The following is a 25,150-nucleotide window of genomic DNA, read 5'->3' on the forward strand; positions in this document are numbered from 1 at the left end:
AAAATATAGGGGGAGAGAGTTATTTATGTCTTCCAATACACTTTAATCTTTAAATATTAATCAATTACTCTTGTAATATGATCCAGGTTCTGTGATGGTCAAGGCCCTTCTTGGCCCTTCGTACGTCACAGATCTTGACCATCCAGAACTATATTAACTGAAAATAACAACAAACATGGCTTATCATAGAAACATATCATGTGATGTAGTGTGGCACCTCAGTGTCCTTGCGGGGTAAGGATATGTAAAGGATATAGAGAGTTCCTTATGGCCTTCAGGTCATCACACTTTTTGGGGTTGTAGACAAGTCTGTCCCAAAGGGGGTCTGTCATCTTCTCTTGTGCGTTGCCATTTCGTGCTCTGGGGCAGATGCTTGTCCTTTCTGTGGATAGACCAGTCCAGTCTTCCACAGTGTCCATTGGTAGGCCCAGTTCCTGTTGAAACGCCGGTACTTCTGTTGTAGCGATAATGGAGTGTGTCTTAACTTGGTGAACCACTACTAACGCAAAAGGAAAGTTCCAATGAAATCTTATGTTGCGCTCTATTAAGGCCTTGGTTATCGGCCGCAGTGCTCTCCATGCAATCAGCGTAGATTGTGCTAGGTCTTGGTAATTTGTTACCTTGTTGTCTCCATATGGAATTTCTCTCTGCTGTCTGGCTTTTTGCAAAATTTCCTCTTTAAGGGGAAAATTGTGGAGTCGACAGATAATGTCCCTTGGTTTTTCGTGAGGCAGGGCTCTCTGTCTGCTCTGTGCCAGATCAAATTGTATAGCGGTGTCTTGGGGCCTATCCAGGACCGGTTGAAGAGGGTTGTGAGCGTTTGCACTATATTCTTTTGGCCTCCATCAGGTGTCTTCGTCAGGCCCCTCACTCTGAGGTTGTTGCACCTACCCCTTTTATCCAAGTCTTTAGTTTCCGTTGTAGGAATAAAATGGCTTCTGTGTGTGAGTGTTGGAGCTGCTGTAAGTTATGCTGTTGCAGGGCCACCATTTCCCCCTCATCTTCCAGGGTTTGTACTCTGGCATCTATTTGGCTTACCTCCTCGCGGAGTGTTTGCAGTTTTCCCCCAAATCTTTCCTCCATTGTGTATAACATCCCCTTCAGATCAGTCTTGGATGGCAATTGTGCCAGAAGTGCTCGTAGGTCTGCACCATCAATAGAGCTGCCTGACAGCACTGGGCTTGCTGGTGGGCTGTTGGTCTGAGATTTCTTGTCCGTCGCCATTTTGGATCAAGGATCCGACTCCGGGCACACCGTGAAAAATCGCCTCAATTGTGCCTTCGCTCTTTTTGTCACCATTTCTCTAAATTAGCCGGGATTCTTGATAATTAGGCCTGTTCTAAGCGTAGGTCGGCTTTCATGCGGCCATCTGCTCCGGAGTCCAAGCCACGCCCCTAACAAATTTATTTAACCAATCATTGTTAACCGGACTAGTCCCAGAAGTTTGGAAGTTAGCGAATGTTGTGCCCATACACAAGAAGGTAGTAGGGAGGAGCCGAGAAACTATAGGCCAGTAAGCCTTACTTAACTAGTGGGGAAAATAATGGAAACCATGTTAAAGGATAGGATTGTTGAACACCTAAAATCACGTGGATTTCAAGATCAGAGACAACATGGGTTTACTTCAAGGAAATCATGCCAAACTAATCTTATTGATTTTTTTGATTCAGTAAAAATGATAGATCAGGGTGTTGCAGTAGACATTGCTTACCTAGATTTCAGTTAGGCTTTTGACACTGTTGCACATAGGTTTATCAATAAACTGCAATCTTTAAGTTTGGATTCCAATTTTGTTGAATGGGTAAGGCAGTGGCTGAGTGACAGGCAACAGAGGGTTATAGTCAATGGAGTATATTCGAAGCTTGGGCTTGTCACCAGTGGGGTACCTCAGGGATCTGTACTTAGACCCATTCTCTTTAATATTTTTATTAGTGATATTGCAGAACGTCTTGATGGTAAGGTATGTCTCTTTGCGGATGATACTAAGATATTTAACAGGGTTGATATTCCAGGAGGGAAAAGCCAAATGGCCAGAGCAGTGGCAGCTGACATTTAATGTGGATAAGTGCAAGATAATGCATCTTGGATGTAAAAACCCAAAGGCAGTGTACAGAATATTTGATAGAGTTCTAACGTCAACATCTGAGGAAAGTGATTTAGGGGTAATTATTTCAGATTACTTAAAGGTAGGCAAACAATATAACAGAGCAGCAGGAAATGCTAGCAGGATACTTGGTTGTATAGGGAGAGGTATTAACAGTAAAAAGAGGGAAGTGCTCATGCCATTGTACAGAACACTGGTGAGACTTCACTTGGAGTATTGTACGCAGTACTGGAGACCCTATTTCCAGAAGGATATTGATACTTTGGAGAGAGTTCAGAGAAGGACTACTAAACTGGTTCATGAATTAAAGGATAAAACATACAAGGCAAGCATAAAGGATTTTAACATGTATAGCTTTAAGGAAAGACGAGACAGGGGGATATGATAGAAACATTTAAATACATAAAGGGAATCAACACAGTAAAGGACGAGACTATAATTAAAAGAAAAAAAACTACCACAACAAGTCGATGTAGTCTTAAATTACAGGGGCAGAGGTTTAAAAATAATATCCGGAAGTATTACTTTACCAAGAGTGTAGTGGATGCATGGAATAGCCTTCCAGCTGAAGTGGTAGAGGTTAACGCAGTGAAGGAGTTTAACCCCTTAAGCACACATGACATGTGTGACATGTCATGATTCCCTTTTATTCCAGAAGTTTGGTCCTTAAGGGGTTAAGCATGCATGGGATAGGCATAAGGCTATCCTAGCTATAAGATAAGGCCAGGACATTTTCTGAAGGTATTTAGAAAACTGGGCAGACTAGATGGGCCGATTTGGTTCGTATCTGCCAGTCACATTCTATGTTTCTATGTTTCTAAACCACTGTCTGGAAATCTATTCATAAACAGGACTAGACATCATTATCATTATTATTAATATTATTATTATTATTATTATTATGATATTTATAGAGCGCCATCAAATTCTGCAGGGCTTTACAATGGGTGGACGAACAGACATGTAGTTGTAACCAGACAAGTTGGACACACAGGAACAGAGGGGTTGAGGGCCGTGCTCAATGAGCTTACATGCAAGAGGGAGTGGGGTAAAATGACACAAAAAGGTAAGGATAGTATAAGACTAGTGACAGTTGCAGAAGAGGAATCTTCTCTCTAGACATGACACATATGACCAGAAGAAAGGAGACTTAGTCTAAAGCAAAGTTTTCACAGTAAGGACAATACGGATATGAAAATATCTGCCTGAAGAGGTAGTTTTATCAGAATCTGTACAAATGTTTAAACAGGGAAAAATGAAACCCACAATATTCATGGATATAATTTTCAATATGTGGTGTAACAGCTTCTTGATCCAAAGAAAGATCTGACTGCCATTCTGGGGTCAAGAAGCATTTTTCCCTCTAGTTTGTTGCAAAATTAGAAAGAGCTTCACACTGGGTTTTTGATCAACAGCAAAACTGACACATTGAATGCTTAATTTAAAGGATGGAAGTCTTTTTTCAGCCTGTTTGTAACTATGTGGCGATCCAATGCTCACATATTATATATATTTTGTAGTAAGAATGTTATCTTTTTATGTATTATTGCTGCCAAAACAAATGATTGTTCGTGATTTACATTTGATCAGCTATTATGTTTATTATTTCAGACGCCACATGTATTTTTCTTTCTTGTTAAATAGTTAACCAATTCATTAATTAAACTCAGGGCTTGACAAATTTGCTTTGAATCTAGGATCCAGCTAAAAAAATTAGGAGTCAGTTTTTTTTTAAACTTACAAAGCTTTATATTCAACAACAAAAATACAATTCTTGTTGAATATAAAAAGACACCAATTTCTAAAAGTGTGTTACATTGCTTCCTAGTGACCCTCTAGTGATCGTCACTCAGACGGTCACTAGAGGTGCTTTCTGTGTCAGTGCTGCACAATGTGCAACACCTACATTTAGCGTCTGCATTGATTGATTCAATGCAACTCTATGAGGAGATGCTGATTGGTGCAGCGTTTTGCAGCCAATCCTGACACACACCATGACAGACAGACACACACACAATGACACACATACACTCACACATTATTGCTTGATTTAATACCTTTGGGGGTCTAGTGGGCAACCAGCTGGTGGATTGTGCAGGCGGGCGGCATGCTGGGGAATTATGGAGGTGGGCGCCATTCTGGGGGGGGGGTCATGGGGGCGGGCGGCTAGCTGCACGTATTGTTCCCGGCGGCAAGGGAGCTGTGATGTCTATTCTCTGCTCCCCAGCTCACCACTTAGTAAGACTGGGGGCCGGAATACGATGTCATATCCCGGCCGCAATCTCATTAAGTGGCACGCAGGGGAGCAGGGACATCACAGCTTCCTCACCGCCTTCCTTCTATTCGCACAGCATGCCACCCCGCCTCCATAACCCCCCAGCTTTACGCCGCCTGTCCGTCCTCCTCCTCGGACCTGGCACCTGGGATTTGTCGAGCCCTGAATTATATGTAACTCCATCTTCAGTCTATTCACACAGTCATTATTCCAGCCCACCCCCTCCTTGGTCAACTTTCTCTGTCATCGTTTCCCTTTCATTTCTCCTCTAAGCTTCTTGAATGGCTTCTACATATGCATATTACTAAATTTCTTGATCACAATTCTCTACATAGTCCACTTCACACATGGCTTCCAAATTTCCCACTTTTCTAAAACTGCTCTAACCAAAATTACTGATGATTTAAAGGCCACAGCTCTATTAATAATGCTTGACCTTTCTGCTGCTCCTGATATTGTAAATCACACTCTTCGTCTTAGTCCCATAGCTTAGGCTGTCTTGTTACAGTTACTGGCGACTGCTGTAAAATCTTTGTCACTCAAAAAATGAAACCACTAGGAACAGCAGAATCTCTTTGGACACTTTATTCTGATGTGACACACCAAGACAAGTGATAATATTGGAAGAAATGGCCTAAAGTTTTTCATACAGTGGGATTTAATTATAGAGCAGCTCAATCTGTTTTCATCTTTTCTTTTTAATTCTGTGCCACCTGTGTGCTGGTAACACTCTATTCAACACAAACTGTTATTTTTCAATCAATATCCAAGTTGAATGGTGCAGATGCATCTTGGTGCATAATCAAAAAATATTGTTCAAGTACGGTGTTTGGGGTTCTAGTGAAAGAGAGCTCAGAAATAGAGGCAACCAGACTTGCAGCCTGGCCAGCCCCCAGCTATCAGGTCAATGCAGGGAGTGCTGCTGAAATGTCTAATGGTGCGCTCACGCTCTGCTTCCCAGAGACAGTTCCCTGTTGCAGTTCCCCTGGTGTCTTCAGATGCGGAGCAGCACCCAAAAATCGGATCTGTCGTACCAATAGCGTGGCAGTTGGGAGGCACGTAGATGTGTATATGCATTCTATTCAGCCTTGCCAGGGTCCAGGAGAATAAATAACTAAATAAATCAAAGGCTTGATTGGGCCTATTACAATTTGTGGGCATTGAGTTTTAAATCGAATAGACCCTAAATTAATCTGCCTATAAAGTTGACAGAGATTATTATTTTTTGTTTTTTAGATCATCTCTCAAACTCCATTTGTGGACATCACACAGCATGTATAAATAAACAAAAAAGAATGAGGATCAAGTGTAGACAGAACTAGGGCCTCCTAGAGAGGCTATTACATATCCTTTAAGATTAGAGTAACTGTGTGATGTTTACAGACCTTGAATAACTTGGAGTGCCTGGGCTATTATGTGTAGGGAATCAGTGATGTCCTGTCATCATAAGCTTTTTGGGATTGTTTTCTTGTAATAGTACGAGCTGTCACAGCCTCAAAGGAAATGTATCTGTAATTGCACCTTCTTTCCTCCCTGTCTGAAACAAGTGATTGAGCTGCATTAGAACATTACTACATCTCTTCTGGTAATATGCAGCTTTTAGTCTGTAGGATGAGGTATAATTTGGAATTGAAACCATTCTAAAATAAAATGAAGATGGTCCCTTAGAAATTCATATTAAACTGCCATGCTTCTGTTAAAAAGGGTCCACAATTTATTTGTAAGACTAGAGCTTTTTGGAATTATAGAAACTAGAGGGGTTCTATTACACATTAATAATGATGTGTATTTACAAACACCTCAATATTGTTATAAGGTAGGTATTTCCCCTTTAAACTACCCATTGCTGTCTTTGTTTCATGGGTAAGTGGCCCCAGGATGGAAATATAATTTAGTCTGTGTCCAATGACTCACGACTGTTCCAGCACTGCCCAAAACCCAAGGACGCTTTCTTGTGGCAATTCATACTCTACTTGCTTTGCTGCCCTCTTCTTCAGATGTTATGTTCCTTTCATTTTCTCTCTGGTTCATTTCCCACTTAGCGATCAATATCCTGCCACTAGGCAAGAGATTTTCTAATAACAGTACATCCATCTTCACCCATGGAGGGCTCCGCGCAGACTGAGCTTTGCAGGGCGGGGGAAGGCTTACAAAGCCTTGCCACGCCCTGCAATTAGGCTAAGAACACTCTGATTGACTGGATTGTTTGCGAAACACTCAGTTTCCTAAAAATATATATTTTTAAATACAATTCTTGTATAGTTATAAACAAAAATCCATTGCATTATTAAAAAAAGGATACGTACACTACAGCCACTCACAATAAATAGGAATTCTATATCTATGTATACATTTAAATTCTAGGAAATAATTTAGCTCAGGTTGTTATTCATTAAAATCCTAATTGCAAACCTGACAGAAATGTGATGACTTATCCAACGCAGCTATAGTCAACATATTGCAGTTTAGATTTCAATTTGAAACTCTGTGTATATTTCCAAATGTTTATACTTAAAAGCTTTGGTGCAATACATTGCGTCTTACATTTTTTCCAATATTTTTCACTGGCTCACTTTAGGGTCCTAGTGGTCAATATTGGAGGCCACTGTCAGACTGGCTGGCAAGTTTGGATCCCTAATCGTAGGAAAATGCAAGTAATAGCAAGACTTCTTAACAAACTTAGAGTGGTTGTTGATAAAGGAGAAATTTGCCCTAGTGGGTGTTTCCACAGATGCTGCATGGATGCCTGTTGCCAGACTCAGTACTAGTTTACTCATAGAAGAACACACATAGGGAGCTGATGAAGCGCTCTGTGCAGTGTCCTCTGGAAACCGTTTCCTGGTGCTTCCATATGTGGGACACCTGAGAAACCACCCAGGATGGCAGTACAGGACGTTACGATTAGGATTGTCTGCCTGAATCAGGACTAGGCAGCAGGAAGAGAATGGTCCGTAAACAAGCTGGATATGTAGAACAGAAGATGAGACAACTTCATAATTTCTGTCTACTGTGGTGATCACAAAATTAAAGGAGACCTTGTATACTCCTGCTTTAGTTTTTAAGGACTCTGTACTATTGGCTTGGAGAGCATTCTGCATATTTTAATTTTATTTATGTTTTTAATCTGTTTTGATTTGATAGGTGGCTAGGACTCTTATTGTCCACATAACAGCTACCCACTATTTTATTATAGCTCTTGTCATTTCTCAAGGTTTATAGTATTACTTAGTGTTTGTGTGCACATCTTTTTCACAAACATTCTATTGAGAACGTTGCATAAATGTTAGACGTTAAATATATATGGTCAATAGGTTTATAAAAGTGGAAACAACAATTTACGAGAGAAGGAGTCCCAAGTAGAAAAATCCTGGGTGTCGACTCCGAAAAATAGAGGGTATTACCCACATGGAAAGATAGTAGCACAATAGAGTTTATAAAGTGATATAATAAAAAAGAAAGATTGGCATTAAAGCATCTCTTCTGAGTTTTATGTTATTGGAGATGTATATTGAGGCAGAGCTCTCTTAATATTGCAGAGCTAATTCATATTAGAGGCGGTTTGTCCACATGGTACTTACCTATTTGATTTGTAAACTGACTTTAAAGGATCACTATAGTGTCAGGAAAACATAGCGGTTTTCCTGACACTATATGGTGCCCCCACCCTCAGGGCCCCCCTCCCGTGGCGCTGAAGGGTTTAAAACCCCTTCAGCCACTTACCTTATTCCAGTGCCGGGCTCCCTCGGCGCTGGTGACCTCTCCTCCCCCGCCAACGTCAGCTCTCCTGTCTGACGTCAGCAGAGCCGAATGCGTGTGCCGCAGTGTCGCTCACGCATTCAACGTTTCTATAGGAAAGCATTTCTCAATGCTTTCCTATGGATGCTCTGCATGATGGAGGCATAATATGCCTCGAGCGTCGCAGATGCGCCTCTAGTGGCTGTCCAGAAGACAGCCACTAGAGGCTGTCTTTTTTTTTATATTCTTTATTTTTCTTGTGCAATGTTTTACAAAACAGAGTATTCTGTAACGCCACAACAGCAGTTACAGGCATTCCAGCGACATACATGGTCATGGCATAGATATACAGCACATTTTTTTTTTTTTTAAGTAGACATAACGCACTAGGAACAATGTTAAACTAAAGAGTACGGTAAGTGCTCGTTTGTGACACTTTTCTATTTTGTTGGGTCACGATTGGTTCGACATGTTTGAATTGTGAAACATCCTATGTTATCAACTCGCTTAAAAATAGGTTATTACAGGCAAACAATGTTTAGTTGAATAAAATATGCATATAAGACATCTTAGCATTATCTGGAGTGGCATTTTTATGATGCGAATCTAGCTAAAGTACATTAAATATGTCAATGCAGCAATGGCTAAACTAAAGGCTTAGTAAGCCCGAGTGAGTTATTAGGTCGTCAGTGCCAGTGTGGATAAGTGATTAAGCCACCGCGCATATTGTATGCGATTAAATCAATCGATTAAAGCGAAGAGAGTAACAGTAACAAAGCAAGTGTTGCTATGGGGGTTGCCTTGATGTATGAGGCCCGGTAGGGAGCCTTAAAATGAATAAGGAAAGGCCAACAGTTAGATCGCCAGGTAATCTGGCTTGTCAACCCGGAGTTAGCAGGGGACAGGCTATACAGGCGTGTGTCTAGTAGGCGTAATGAGACATTTAGTATTGTGCAAAGAATATTCTGAAAAATACAAAGCCATACGGTAATGAATAAACAGTGAAGAACTCTGAAAAGTTCGATGTTGGATGCTGGTCTCAAAACATAAAAATATAAAAATATAAAAGTGCACCACCGAGACTTTGTATGGGCATGGTGGTAGGGCAGCAAGCTAGCCCCCAGTGTGTTACCGAAAGTCAGCCTTCTCCCTTAGTCGGCATTCTCATGGCGTCTACCGGTGAGATATAGGCGGTGCTCAGAGATAGTGTCCACATGTCAGTAGAGCTTCTCCCGGCTGGGGTCTGAGTTCGATGTCCTCTGGAAGAGGGGGGGCTTGGTGTGTGGTGGTGGTCTCTCCGTTCCGTTCGGGTGTTCCCACTGCGACTCTGCTTCCCAGCGCTCTGGCTCCGGGCCTTAGCGAGAGCCCTCGCCTTGAGTCCATGGAGCCTCCCTGGCATGGAGGTTGGCTCGGGGGCCCGTGGGTTCTCCCTGTCCCGGGCATCTCCACGGGTGTATGGACGGCATGGGGTGAACCCCCGATGGGCTCCCAGCCCAGAAGGACGTCGGGTAGTCAGGGCGGCAGCTTTGTACACCTTTTTGATGTGTGGTGCTGGTTTGGGTGTTGTTGTAGACTTACAGGTTTCCTCCTGCTCTCGTGCTGGTAGGCCTGCATTGCTCAGTTTGGGATGTGTCTCGGTAGCCCTCCCAGTGGCGCCATGCTTGTTGCTTTTATAGTCCTTGCTTAGTCGTTGTGAGGCTGTCGGTTTCAGTTTGGCCTCCAGTTTACGCCAGAAGTCGTTGAAGATAGCTTCTAATCTTTGCTGGGTCTCATGCTGTGGGTCTGTGGGCTCGGGGGAACATGAGGCGTCCGCCATGTTGGGTGCGGTATTGAGTTGCATACTTCCCCATGCATTCCCCCTCTGCTCCCGCTCCGGTCTCGATTTCTCACTCGGTTGTGGACCGCGATCACCCCCGACGGTCCAGGGGGGGGGGTAACGGGGTTCCTTCTTGCGTTGTGTCGGCCTCTCATGGCGCCGGACCGGGGGATCGGCCGCCTCTCCCGCTCTACGGTCGCCAGGCCTCATGGCGCAAGTCGGTCTGTCAGCCGGTGTCAGAATGATTGCAGGCTGCGAAGTCGGTTTAGTGCCCCTTCTGAGGTCGAATGAAGCTGTTTGGGCTGCCTTTTCATAAGTTTTTAGGGCTATAAAGTGGAATTTTACCCTATTGTTTGAGGAGCTCTGCAGTAGCACGTCTGCTAGCCTCGCTGGTCAGGCCCCGCCCCCACTAGAGGCTGTCTTAACCCCAAATGTAAACATTGCAGTTTCTCTGAAACTGCTATGTTTGCATCTGAAGGGTTAAAACCTGAGGGACCTGGCACCCAGACCACTTAATTGAGCTGAAATGGCCTGGGTGACTATAGTGTCCCTTTAACCTCAGGCTGATTTATTTCAGTTTTGAATTGAGGTCTGCCTCACAGATTTTACATGTTTATATTGACACAGTTTATTTTCAGAGAGTGTTTGTTGGAGGGTTACAATGTTGCAAGGCTTTGCTTGCATCATGATATCATGATGGTTACATTTGTATTCAACCTAATCTATCCCGCTAGATGATATACTTTTCTCACAAGTTTTTAGTTAATGATTCATGCTATAGCTTTCCAGTTTAGACTTTTGTCTGTTATTATATGTATGTATGTATGTATGTGTATATGTGTATATATATATATATATATATATATATATATATATATATATATATATATATATATATATATATATATATATATATAATCTTTTTTATTCTATTATTTTCCTTTGGTTTGTGGTTGTGTATTTTAATGGATTTTGATAACCAAGTTTTAGTCACAATACATTGTTGTGTCTTGGTTCAGAGTCTTTCTATCTATAATCATTAAAATGATATAATGTGTCATATCTTGAGCGGCACACAATGGAAGATGAAGTGATTTCATAGGTTGAACACCAAGTTTGAGTCTTATAGATTTCCATGCCTTTATTGTGATTGCCAAAGGAGGATTAGTAGCACTTTGAGGTGGTAATAAATTATACTGGCCTTTCATGCTATGGGATAGGCATAGGCTACTAGAATGATTGTTGAAAATTGTGGTTGGGATCCTGTCCAGTCTAGGGCATGTGTAGTCTGAATCTCTATTTTGGTTTATTGGGTAAATTTAAGCCTCCATGAAATTTTAATTTGTTTTGTTTAATTATGCTTATTCTGGGATTAGAGGCTTTTCATATGTTTACAGGCTATCTAACTAGGCACTTTGTATAAAAGTGCTTCAATGGCTAGTTCTCAGCCCCACGAGTAGTGCCCTCTTTTCCACAATTGTACAGAATATGTCGGCAATTAAACATGGCAGTAATAAATAATAAAAAGTATGAATTGCAGTACTAATTTGTTTAGGGAGGGCTCATCTTTTTTTTTGAAAAGTAAGAGTTGGGGGCACTTGGAGTGGATTAAGTATTTTAGGGAAGCTGACTATTTTATATAAATGTATCCATCCAAGAAGAGTAAGGGACAAAGACTTCCTCCTATCTAGTTCTCAGTGTGTGCACATTGTTAATGAAACCAATCAGTATTTGGTATTGCCCATGTATCAACACTACACATACATTATGCTTAATTCTATCTCACATGTTTACTTCAACTAGAAGACATGGATCATAATTCATACGCCCATCCTCCACACACACCACAACTGTTTTCTTTTTCACTCTTGGAAGAATTAATCTCACTCTGCTAAGATTAATGCATTAATAGTGTGGCCACGAGGCATTACTCATTTGTATATGTATTTTGGTATAAATCATGATCTACCTATATGTTAGTTGAGACTTGGCCCTGACGTATAATTAACCTTAATGTTATAATGCCAAACAGTCTTTCGTTGCCAACAGCAAAGACATTAATATTGATTGTATATGATAATATGATAATATGGTTATATATACATTTATTATATGGAGTTTGCTTTACAGAACAATGCATCTACACTAGATAATGTAGAAAAGTTTATTACACATTGAAGTATCTTACCGATACCTGTCTGAATGTAAATTCATATTTTTAATATTATATTTTACCTCCTTGACATGGGATCTGAAAGGACAAATCGAAATTATCTGTTGTACGTTTGGTGTATAGAGAGCACCCTCTGCCCTTGCTTCTGTTCTGTCTGTGGCTTATACTGACACAATTAGGATGTGTAATTTCTGCTAATAGCTTATCTCCTACTCAAAAATGTAATAGGCTTGTCCCCACTAGCCATTCAGGTGCCTGCACAAAGTGTACCTACCATGGCGGTTCTCTCCATGTAGATCTCAACCTCATTTGAGAGGCTCCCTCATAGATTTTTGTAAGGGAGATTATGCCACATGAGTGATACTGTGCATTCTGTGTTTTATGGCTCTTAATGAGTGAGATTGCTGCCCAGTACACAGCAGCAATAGTTTAAGAGTTATACTTTGCACTTTCATTGAAAACAATAGCATTGAACTATCTGAGAGGTTTGAAATCATTCCTAACACATTGAGGGCTCATTGGATTATCTTTAACTACTTAAGGACACAATACATGTGTGACATGTCATGATTCCCTTTTATTCCAGAAGTTTGGTCCTTAATGGGTTAAATTCATGGGGTTTGCAAAACACACTGATAATTACAACTTTAAAAGTACATTTTTATCTTTTTCTTACTATTAACCCCTCTATGAGACATATCGCTTTATTCTTGGAATGATTAGATTTTTAAATTTTAATTTTAAATGGCACTTTCATGGTTTTAATTCAGTGCAACTGTGCTGTTATGAAATTAAGTTAATAACATCGCATCTATGGAATATGAGCATACCTTGAAGTCTATATTCCTATATATATATATATATATATATATATCAGTTGCCAGCACAGTAGTTTTTTCACCACCATCCAAGCAAAAGCTTTTGAAGAAATATAATGCTGATGCCTATAATTCCACTCAACAGCGCTTAGTACAGTAAGTATAAAGGGGCTCTGGCAGCTCATTTAAATAGAAATTTAATAAGATGGTTATATCACTTGACTGCATGCACAATAATGAACTTATTAGATTGGGTTTACATAAACCTACATATGACTGGGTATCTCAGCTAGAACATAGAATGCAGATAAGTAATCAATCAGCTCAACCTCTGAGCTCTACTTTACAACATGTGAATATCGTGTCATCAGGTCAGTTTGTGTTGCCTTATACAAGTGCTTAACATCTTATGAGAAAGGGAATGGTGCTATTGCATTTTTCTTATACTTAGAGAATAGAACAAAAATGTATCCGGGGACAATACAAACCATTGTGTGGAAATCTATTCACAAACCAGACTTTACATAGGCCACAAGATCATGCATTTAGATTTCATCTAAGGCAAAGAAAAGTTTTTTTTATTTTTTACTGTAAGAACAATAAGGATGTGGAATTCTCTGCCTGAAGAAGTGGTTTTATCAGAGTCCATACAGATGTTCAAACAACAACTAGATGCATACTTGCAAAAAACAGAATATTCAAGGATATAATTTTCCAATGTAGTGTAATAGCTTCTTGATCCAAGGATTAATCTGACTGCCATTCTGGGGTCAAGAAGGATTTTTTCCCCCAAGTTTTCTGCAAAATTGGAAGTGCTTCAAACAGTTTTTTTTTTTTTTTGCCTTCTTTTAGATCAACAGCAAAAAACAAATGTGAGGAAGGCTGAACTTGATGGACGCAAGTCTTTTTTCAGCCATGTAACTATGTAAGAATATGCAGATTGTCATGTAATGGATCAATGAAAAACATAATGTTTTGGTTTTGAGGGGGGGGGGGGGGTGTATTTTATTTGATAATGTGATAACTGCTGTTCATACTTCAGGAACATAAACCTAATGTATGTAAGACTAAGTATAATTTTTTTCTTTTCCCCCCAACTTAATTGCGCTTCTTACTGTAGAGTCCTATGTGTGCAGTGCTGATTATCCTATAAACTGTATTATATGTCAATATTTGTACAGCGGCTCAGTGTCATGGGGATTATAGTAATCAAAAGACTTGCAGTTTCCATGCAGCCTCTTTAATTAAGTTAATTCAGACATTAGTGTGTCACAGAGAAAGTCTCTCAAGGGGCAAATATTTCATTTATCACCACTTATTCAAAATGCTTCATTCTATTGCATTGCATCCAAGAAGTTTAATTTTCAAAATGAAGACTAAAATGAGCATCCAGAAGGTTTACTAACTGAATATTAAGTGTGCAGACAGGGTACAGACAAAGGTTACATGATTGCCCGTTTACAATATTTATTTCACGTTTATAAATTTGCATTTGCTCAATTTTATTATCCTTTCAATTACAAATAATAGTCTGTTTAGAGGATTAAATATTCTAGGTACTAATCATTTTTTGTTTATTATTTTGTGTTTGTTTTAAAGGTGAAAGAATGGCTTTGTCTGAATTGCCAGATGCAGAGAGCATTAGGAATGGACATGACTACAGCCCCTCGATCAAAAAGCCAGCAGCAACTGCACTCCCCTTCTCTTTCTCCATCACATTCCCCAGCCAAACAAACAAAATCTCAAGGTTCTGCTCAGTCATTGCCTCCGCACTCACAATCTCATCCCCATCTTTCACAGTACCAAGCTCAGCCCAAACCACTGGAGCATGCTCAGCCCCAACTGCAGCAACAAACCCAGCTGAAGCCACAGCAGCAATCTCAGATACAGCCACAGCAGCACGTTCAGCCACCACTTCAAAAGCATCCACAGCAACAGTCGCAGCAGCATCAGAAATCACAGGTCCAACCACAAACACAGCAACAGTCGCAGCAGCATCAGAAATCACAGGTCCAACCACAAACCCAGCAACATCCACAAATGCAACCACATCAGAATCAGCATTCCCAGCCGCCAACTCAGCACCAACAGAAGACTCAACACCAACCCCAAGCTCAGCATAAATCACTAACTCAAAGTAAGCCACAAACCCAAAATCAAGGTCAAACTCACCATAAGCCTCACACGCAACATCATCCACAAACGCATGCAAAAACCGGTATGGAGACATCATTTGGACCAACGCAAGTGGAAAATGGTCATGGTTCAACTGCTATACCTCCCCAACATGGAAAAACTGTCCAGCAAAAAGAACAGATAAGCCAAGGACATACAAAGCCCACTGCCCCTCAGGACATATTGCGGTCTTCCCCCCAACATTCACAAGCTAAACCTTCACCAGGTGAACAAAGAAAGGCATTAGGGAGCTCTCCAGCAAAAACTCCAGCAGCTGCTGCTCATGGAAACCATGACCAAGCCCAGGAGGGTCTTACTGGAAAATTATTTGGTTTTGGGGCTTCTCTTTTGAACCAAGCGAGCACACTTATTTCAGTTCCAGCAGAGACAACCCCACAAAGTCAGGCATCACCTGGCAAAGTGTCTCCAAAAATAGTCTTTAGTGATGCAAGTAAAGACATTGGAACAAAACCCCAAGGAGCTGCTTCTACTGTGCCGAGCAAAATTGAGAGTTCTTCAGTTCACAAACAAGGGAAGATTGAACATAAGCCAAAGGAAGTGCCGAAAGTCTTGTGCCCATTGTGCAAAACTGAACTTAAAGTAGACTCCAGTGATCCTCCTAATTATAACACATGCACATCATGTAAAAAACAAGTGTGTAACATGTGTGGATTCAACCCAACCCCTCACCTGGTGGAGGTAAGGACTTGTATATTAAATTCACATTTTGGTGTTTGTTTTTTGTACTTCCCAAAAAAAACATTTGACAGTGCCAAGTTTTCTTGGACAATACAGAATAATATGTTATTTAATGCAACTTGTATAATTTGGATATCTGTCCAAACAATGGTAATTTACATGCTTCTCAACTACTGGTATTGTTCAATTATTTCATTGAAATTAGAATTATGCAATCATTAACCATGTTGACATTTAGCTTGGTGTGATTTAAGAAATGTATACAAACCATACAATGATTTAGAAATAATAATTTATAATATTTTTTTTTTAACCAGAATATTTGATTTCAAACTTTCTTTCCTTTTAACAGCCATTGATGCCAGTTACTAAATCTAATTATGCACCTACACTCCTTTGTATTTTAATAACACTCCATTTACTCTTATTCATTCTGTGCTCTTAGGCACAGAGTGTGAGGTATCATATAATTTGTGCATCAACATCAGTTGGAGTTATTAGTTGTTTATTAAATATTTAGCTTTTTGGCACCACTCATATTGACATACATAGGTGTGACGGGCTTAAAGGCAGCTGTTCAGTGCATTGGGTTTCATTGATGAAAGGCTTGTTGACAGTTTAGGCTTGTAGTCTTGATCCCACTTGATGATAAAGGTACATAAAGAAAAAAAAAATACAAACATAAGTGATTTTCCTTTCATTCATTGCTTAGGGGTTCCCCATTACTCATAGCTCATAACATAACATTTGCACAACTTGATCTTGTGGTTAGAGCTGCAGTTTCCCGTGTGTAACCTAACAATTTAATTAGTAAATATGGTGGTCAATGCTCGACAGGCTTAAGTGAAATTAATAAACACTGCTGAACTTCACAGAGCAGCGATTTTTTTCTCTCTTTATTTTGAAGTAAGCTTGTTACAAAATAGAAAAATAATGTGGGCAAAATAAATGTTAACTGTTCTCCCCCTTTCCAAAACGCATGAAGACAGGCAGAATAAAAAAGAAGAGAACAAGATCTAAAGACTAAGAGATTGATATGATGGGAAAAGAGTAAAGAGTTAGCAGCTTCGGCTTAAATGTGTAATCTCCTCTGGATGTAGAAACTGAACCTTCAAAGAAAGGCTATAGTAACATTTTACTTATTTTTTTAATTGGAGGAATAGGTTATGAGAATAAAATACTATTTGTGGGTCACTTTTTTAAATAAATGTATGAGCTAGTAAAGCAGCTATTTTAATTTAGATAAATATGTACTTAAATTAAATCTGGGTGAAGAATGTCTCATTAACAGTGTAATGCCATTTATTAATATCACACTACATGTTTAAGATACTCTTTAGTGAGCAGAAGTTGATGTAGCTTGTTGATCTCAAATGCTGCACCCCTTTCCTCCTATTTATAGGTATAAGATGTAGAGAATAAAGTATGTGTACTTTTAGAAATTTATGGAAGCTATTAGTTGTAAGACATTTGATCACAAACCGCTAGCACCTTTCTTTTAATAATGTTTTCATATGCTACTATATCACATTGACAGATTGGTAAAGCTTGCAGTAGCATTTGCTACATCTGGACCATCAATAGACACTTGAAAATTTAAAGGAACATTGTAGTGTCAGGAACACAAACATGTATTCCTGTCCCTATAGTGTTAAGAACATTGGCTAGCTCCCCTGATCCCTCCTTGCCCCCTAAACATAGTCAAATCTTACCTTTATTCCAGTCTGCTGCTGTTGGCCCTGCCCCTGATCTGCAAGCTTGGCTGATATCAGAAGTAATGATCTTAGCCAATCACAATGCTTTCTCATAGGATTGGATTGCTTGAGCTTGTCAATTCTGATGATCTCAGCCAAGGAGGAAGGCTGGGGGGGCGGAGCCAAACACTGCCTTTGCTAATCAGAACTTCTTCATAGAGATGCATTGAATCATTGCATCTCTATGAGGAAAGTTCAGTGAGACACTGAACTTTCCTCATAGAGATGCAATGATTTAATGCATCGTTATAAGGAAGTTCTGATTAGCAAAAGCAGAAATGATCTATAAACACTTTCTGGAAGATTTTTTTTTTTTTTTTTTTTTTTTAGAGATCTTGTTGAGTACTCTAAAGGGATACTTACAGATACCAAGACTGGATTGTATTGAGTGGTGCTTAGTAGAACAGTGAGTTCAAATGTACTATAATAGAGAAAAATAAGAGGTAACGCAAGGCGAAGGAGATATTGCCACAGAGCTTTCTATGCTGGAATTAAACTAGGTGGTAAATCTGAAAATATTTTTCAGCTTCATCACTGTGAGTAGAGAATGGCATTGACCCAACTAGTAGATAGTTGCAGATTTACGTTTACTATTCTAAATACTTATGTTTAGATACAGGTTTTAGGATTCTATGGTACTATGCATTTATGAAAATCTGTCCAATTGGAAAGGCCATTATAGAAAAAGTTAGAACCTGGAAAAAACATGTAGTTTTATTAGTTCTAGTTAAAACTTTAGAAACAAAGTAAAGTGGGAAGGACATTTGTAGTGTATTTTAAACCACAATTGATTAGACTCTTTTGAACAATAAGGCAGAAATTGCTCAGAAATCATGATAATTTAAACAATTCAGAAGAGATAATAAAAACAAAATAATGCTTGATTGCTGCCATTTTTTTCATATTCATCCCCCACACACAATCAGCTGGAATTAAGTCTTGCAATGTGTTCGTTTTCTGACTTGAATTTTAAGATGTCAGGCAGTAACATAAGATGTCTGCATACTCTTAACTCACAAAACATTCTTCAATAGATAACAGTGGTTTTTGTTTTTGTACTGTCCTTGTAGCATTTAACAAGACCCCACCCTTATGGAACACTTTTTCAAAGAATAGTTTTTTAAATAATGCATTTTTACAACAAAATTCTATTATAAATCCTGTTGCGGTTTGCAATATACTTAAAAGGACACTATAGTGTTAGGAATACAAAACTGTATTCCTAACACTACAGCATTGGCTCTGCCCCTGGCCATTAAAGGGATATTATAGTGCCAGGAATACAAAGCTGTATTCCTGGCAGTATCGCTCCACCTGCCTGTTTAAACAGTTACCTGATTTCAGAGCTGCGATCTCTTGGCGCAGGCTCCGCCTCTGCATCTTCTGAATTCATTGAGAGGGGAAACCTGATGCACATTGGCTTTAAGCCTTACCTATAGGAAAGATTCAGTCATTGTTTTCCTATGTGGTTTTGCAAGACGCTGGACATCCTCATGCACCCACTAGAGGCAGAAAGCGCCTCTAGTGGGTGTATGGAAGATTTATAGCAGTTTCTCTAAAACAGCAGTGTGTTCAGCTGCTGGGTTAAGGGGAAAAGGACACGGCAACCAGACCAATTAAAAGTTTTTTTGTGGCCATAGTGTCTCTTTAGTGTCTGATTTGTATTTTTTATCTGATGCATTTTACCTACAAATGAGGAGAGTGAAAACCAGACAAAGGTCTGTACAGCACTGACACAGAAAGCACCTCCAGTGGCTGTCTAGTGGCTGACTACCACATGAGTTGTCTATAGGCAGCAATGTAAACACTGAGTTTTCTCTGAAAAGGCAGTGCTTACAGCAATATGCCTGCAGGGACATACTATACTCACCAGAACAACTACATTACATTGTAGTTGTTCTGATGACTATAGTGTCCCTTTAATAGTTTCAACCTCAGAAATACACATTTCTTAAGTAAACATAATATAAAAATCCAGGTAATGGATTGTTCCCTATAAGTGAAGGAAATTCATCATATGTAGGAAGATCTAGAATAAGGCTGTGGATTTTTTTTTTACCAAGACACAACACTGCTTTATATAGGATGGTTGTTTAAAATGTGTTTGCCCTTGTAGGTAACCACATCATTTTTGAATGCTCACAGCATGCTGGGGTGAAGTGTCAGGTTATAAGTATTTTTATTCTTCAGGTGAAAAGATAATAACTTGATATCCTGCCAAGTGACCTACTGTTGGCAGACACGACTATCGTACCACAGACCAGCCAAGACCATCTTTGGTAACTGTTCAGCTACCGGGACAAAACACATCACCCACCCACTGATATACAAGACTGCTGCTGTAATTGGCTAGTGTATATGTGAGTTACACTGCATCACTCTATTGTTCTGCTGAAATTTGGGACCAAAAATATAGACACATGAAGCAGCTGCACAGTGTTTATCTCAGCCAGAAGCAGAATCCTTTTGTATTCTTTTAACAGAACACAGCTCTGTAGATTACAATTGTTCAATATGTGGGAAGCTCTCTGGAGCGGCATATAAAAGTCTAATGATTATATGGATTCATTATAGGAATCAACCCTTTATTTTTTATGTTGAAGAATACATCAAATAAACAATATACTTCACTTTAGTAGGCAGGAAAAAGAATTAAATGTTGCCTCATTTTTTTTTTTAACATGTATGTTATGCCTAACTGTGAAATATGTATTATGGGAAAATAATGCCATTAAGCGGTTCTGAAGATAGCATAATAAACCACAAGACCGCAATGACTCCAGAACTCCAAGAGTTATTATTCCTATAGTTCACACTTCACCGTTATGCATATTTTAAATTACATGGCATTTATAGGTTAGTGTTCTTGTATGTGTTCAAATAGTTTAGGGTGTTAGGGTTAGTATTAGGTTATTGTAGGGGATAATGTTTCAGTGTAGTGTAGAGGTCTATATGTAGTTTATTAGGGTAGTTTTATTGTTAGGGTACTGTAGGGGTTAATGTTTAATATTAGTGTAGTGTATTAGGGTAATGTAAATTGTGATTAGTGGGATTAAGGGGGATATTTTACAGTAGGAGCAGCACTCGGACATACATTTCTCAATGCTGCTTAAGATTAATTGAAGTTACAACCCCAGGCAGCAGCAAGTTAAACTGCTGTCATTAAAATTATGGGAGGAGGTCATGCTTGGGAGTGTAACTCCCGCTAAAGCTCATGCAGCATGTATGTCATAGTCCTTCCCGGTATGGACCTCCAGACTGCACAAAGGATGCTTCATTGTACATTCCTTATCTATTCATATATGAGAAATAATTGCTTTGTCTGTGCACGTTGAAATAATGGACTGACCATGTGTATGTATGTGTGAGTGTGTATATTATGTCTGTCTGTCTGTCTGTCTGTCTATCTCTATCTATCTTTGTTCTTTTGTATGTGTTTAAACCACTTAACGGATTCTGCAGTGAATTGCCTGATGGCTTTGCAGTGCCAAAAGGGAGTGTCTGGGAGGCCATTAGTGGCAGCATAATGGAAGCAGACTGCAGGTTTATACTAGATTACGAACAGTTCTGGAAAATGTTCATGCATTACTCACCAGTCTAGAGCAATAAATTAGCTACTGCATTATGCGAGTATAATGCATAGCCCATTAATTCTAGAACTACAATTCCTTTGTTAGTCTGGCAGGCTTAAGCTTGGCGAAGCATCATGGTGCTTAAAGCATTACAACAGCTGGGATTTGACTTTTGGATACAACTGCAAAAAGAAGGTTGGATTAAAGGATCACTATAGGGTCAGGAACACAAACATGTATTCCTAACCCTATAGTGTTAAAACCACCATCTAGCCCCCCTGGGCCTCTCATTCCTACATAAATATAGTAAAAATCTTACTGTATTCAAGCCTGAAGCTGTAACTCTGCATGCCGTTAGACTCAGAAAAACAAGCAGTCTGCTGACCTCATCAGAAGTGGCAGCCTGATCCAATCACATTGCTTCCCCATAGGATTGGCTGAGACTGACAAGACGGCAGATCAGTTGCAGAGCCAGCATGATTCAAACACAGCCCTGGCCAATCAGCATCTCTTCATAGAGATGAATAGAATCAATGAATCTCTATGAGGAAAGTTCAGTGTCTGCACACAGAGGGAGGAGACTGAATGTTTTCATGCATTTTAGGCTGCCATGACCCAGGAAGGATCTCTAACAGCTATCTGAGGAGTGGCCAGTGAAGTTATCACTAGGCTGTAATGTAAACACTGCATTTTCTCTGAAAAGACCGTGTTTAGAACAAATTCAATAAGCTGTAGTTGTTCTGGTGACTACAGTGTTCTTTTAATCTTCTTCTACTTCCATTTCATATAACATGGGCAAACTGTGTTTGTGGGCCATAAGTTAATTTTCAAACAGTTTTTCAATGTGAAATATACTAATATATAAAGTGGCGTACAAAGTAATGTCTTTTCAAGGAAGATATCCTTAAAATATTTAAGGTTTACTGTAGCACACTAACCTACAAAAAGGACGTTTTGCTCAAATGTCATGGGTAAATAATTTATCCTCTAGCAATCTGCTCTTCATCACTAATATTGCCCTGTATATGTATATTACATACAATATGGTGGTTCTACTTCTTGTACTTATCATTTTATTATAGATAAAATATACAAGTCTGTTTTACAGTTAACTCCTGTTGTATAAATATCTATTTAGAATTCTGTTTGTTTTTGTTGCTGCATCCTCAATTCTTACTTCATATTGTAGAACAATTATGTTTACTTTTTTTGTTTCTGTATTCTGTAATTATTTTTTTTTTTGTTTTGTATTCCTTTCTTATCTCTTTAGATCCTTTGATTAAATAGTTTTTGCAGACATTGAAATAGCCTAGTTAAAAGCAGCTCAGATAATTTCCCATTCTGTTAAAAAAAAGAGTACACCAGTTTAGAATGTACTAAAGATTCCGATTAAAAAAAAAATATATATATATATATATATATATATTCTTTCTTCACGTTTATTATATTTAGTGCCCATTAAAATATCAACATGGCACAAGTACCTGCCACCTTGCTTTCAAAAAAATAATGGCCATGCTAAGTTGCATAATTTATTGTATATGTGTGATATCACAGGATAATAAATTCTCCATTTCTGGGGTTTGGCACTATATGGCATGAATTTTGCAGTTTGTTTTTGACATTGTTTGTGTTAGTTTCTACTGCTTTTGTTAGCTCGACAGAGCACGTGTGCCTTCCCCCCCTTCTCAATGAGCAGTACTACAGCTCATACAGAAGCATTGGAAAGTCACGATCAGACTGCATCTGTGGCTTCAGCACAGTGGCTTCTCAGTGAAAAGCCTCTGACTGGAGTATTCCCTGCAAAGTTCTTGTGCTGATGTTGCTTCCAGAGGCAGTTTGTAATTCTATGGGAATGAACACAATTTTTTTTGTGTCAATTTTTGCCCCCCACCTCCACCCACTAGTAGTCAATCCACTTTAGAATGGTTCACCTCTTATAGAGGGTATGAGAGCCTCCATTCCACGCTTCCAGTACCTTAGTAGGGGAGCTGTGAGTTCTCTGTTGGAATTAACTTGGCAGTGCAGGGCTGACACTCTCAACCATTGAACTAGCCCTGATTTGCAGGACTTAGCTCAGGAGAACAAATGAAAGCTCCTGCTTATCATCAGTAGTAGAGGCAGGAAGCAGTGTACGGCAGACCCCAGGTATTAATTTAAACCATTCTAAAACAGATTGCTTACAATGGGAAGGTGACAGGGCACTCCTGGCACCATAACCACTACATATAATGGTAGTGGTGGTGCTTGGAGTCTACATTTAATAAATAACCACAATAATTAGTTTCACTTATAGAATAATTAACAATGTATACACAGTTACAACTGGAAGCATACGGTTTGCAGTTACTTATCTAGAAGTAATATCTGTGCACTATTATCTGTCCTGCTTCCAAGTATTATGCCTGTGTGATCCACATTTCCTGAAAAGTAGACAAAAAAGACTATATAGATGCTCCCATTCATACTGCAAACATGGGTTCAGGTGAGGTGAAAACATTTAGTCGGTATCCTGGTGAGATCAATGTGGTCTGTTCCTTCATCATACGTTCACCAATTCCAGGAAACGGGCTGGACCCTCCAGACAATACACATTGCTGTAAAGGGCGTTCCTAAGGTCAGTGTCACACATTCTATCAATACCTGGTGCTTCTATTCCAATTCTTTCTAGACCAGATAGTGTTTCTGGACATTTATACCTCTCTAGTTGGACAGTGATAATCTTTCCATCTAGAAGTCTGTATTTTCCTTCCAATTCTTCTGGATCCTTTGATCTCTCCAGTTCTATGTCAAGAGCCACATAGCGTACCTGTTCTTTCATTTCTTTGACAATTTATCTTTCAGATGTACTGACAAAGGATATGCCACTTTTATTTAATAATCTCATTAGAAAGTCTGTCAGGTCTCTTCCTGCTAGATCAAGTCTTAGAACAGCGTATTAAAGACCGTATCCTTCAATGACAATTGCAACATATGTTGTAGGAACTTCAAGTCCCTAAAATAAAACAGTCATCATCTTTTCTCTGTTGGAATGTGGATTCAGAGGTGCCTTAGTAACAAGAACTGGTTTCTCAAGTGAGTTCAGCATGAATTTTTTTTTCATATCCATATCTCCATATGAGCTCCATGCCATCCCATGAATTCACCACCCCATGCTCCATAGGATATTTTAATGAAAGGATACCTTTCCCTACTGGTACGTCATCTCCAATATAGTATTCCCTCTGTCCAGCTCCAATAATGACAGGTGTGTATTTTGGTCTGCCTATGGCATTTGAATACATGAATCATGTTTTTTTTCCCTTCTGAAAATCCAGGTTTAGTGTTCCCAGAACCATTGTATGTGACCGCTGTTTGTTGATATTTAGCCATCTTGTTTGACCTCTCAAGTGAACTATGAATAACATCAGCTGCTCTGATCAAACTGTACTACACCTACTGGCCTGCTTGTATTTAAGTGAGCAAGGTATGATGTAATAATGACATGTGACACAATGCCTTGCTAGAACACAGTAAGTGTTAGCCTACTTTTTATTGTGGAGTGCTTGCCTATCATTATAAGTAAAATGGTTGCTGGACTTGATTGCTGCATCCGTCCTGTGCATTGTCATTTATGTATATAGTACAGTAATGCTTCTATTATTAAACCTATTTCTGTATTATATATTGAAATAAAAACATTTAATTGCTTAACTAACTTTATTTTTAAAGATACATTTTAGTTTGATAAATGCACAGATGAGTGAACCTTGCACTGCAAACATTTGTTGCATATTTCTAGTGAAACATTTTAAAACCTGTGGTTTATGATCATTTCATGTGTGGGACACAGTATGAGACACTGGACAAAAGCTGGCTAATGTATTCAAGTCTTGCTCTATAGGGAGTTCCCACGCAGGAGGACTCGCCACATGAGGCAAAGTCATTCAGAATCAGAGGCAGACATGATGAAATAATACATTTAATTGTTTATTACTTTGCATTCTGTAAGAAATAAAATAAAAAAGATCTATAAGTGTTAACTCATTG

General features: G+C 39.2%; 1 protein-coding gene and 1 pseudogene across 4 annotated transcripts in view; one reads left to right on the top strand and one right to left on the bottom strand.

The window, feature by feature from the left end:
* Positions 1 to 25,150, top strand: part of BSN (bassoon presynaptic cytomatrix protein) — a 343,114-nt gene that overhangs the window by 72,015 nt on the left and 245,949 nt on the right. For 3 of the 4 annotated variants that reach the window (XM_063426133.1, XM_063426134.1, XM_063426135.1), the window contains exon 3: positions 14,521 to 15,795. In XM_063426133.1, coding sequence (XP_063282203.1) covers positions 14,521 to 15,795 — 1,275 coding nt within the window. The remainder of the gene's footprint in view (positions 1 to 14,520; positions 15,796 to 25,150) is intronic. The other variant, XM_063426136.1, reaches the window with a different exon arrangement.
* On the bottom strand, positions 23,476 to 24,405 carry LOC134567958 (uncharacterized; annotated as a pseudogene).

This window comes from Pelobates fuscus, chromosome 7 (genome assembly GCF_036172605.1).
Source record: "Pelobates fuscus isolate aPelFus1 chromosome 7, aPelFus1.pri, whole genome shotgun sequence".
Classification (NCBI taxonomy): domain Eukaryota; kingdom Metazoa; phylum Chordata; class Amphibia; order Anura; family Pelobatidae; genus Pelobates; species Pelobates fuscus.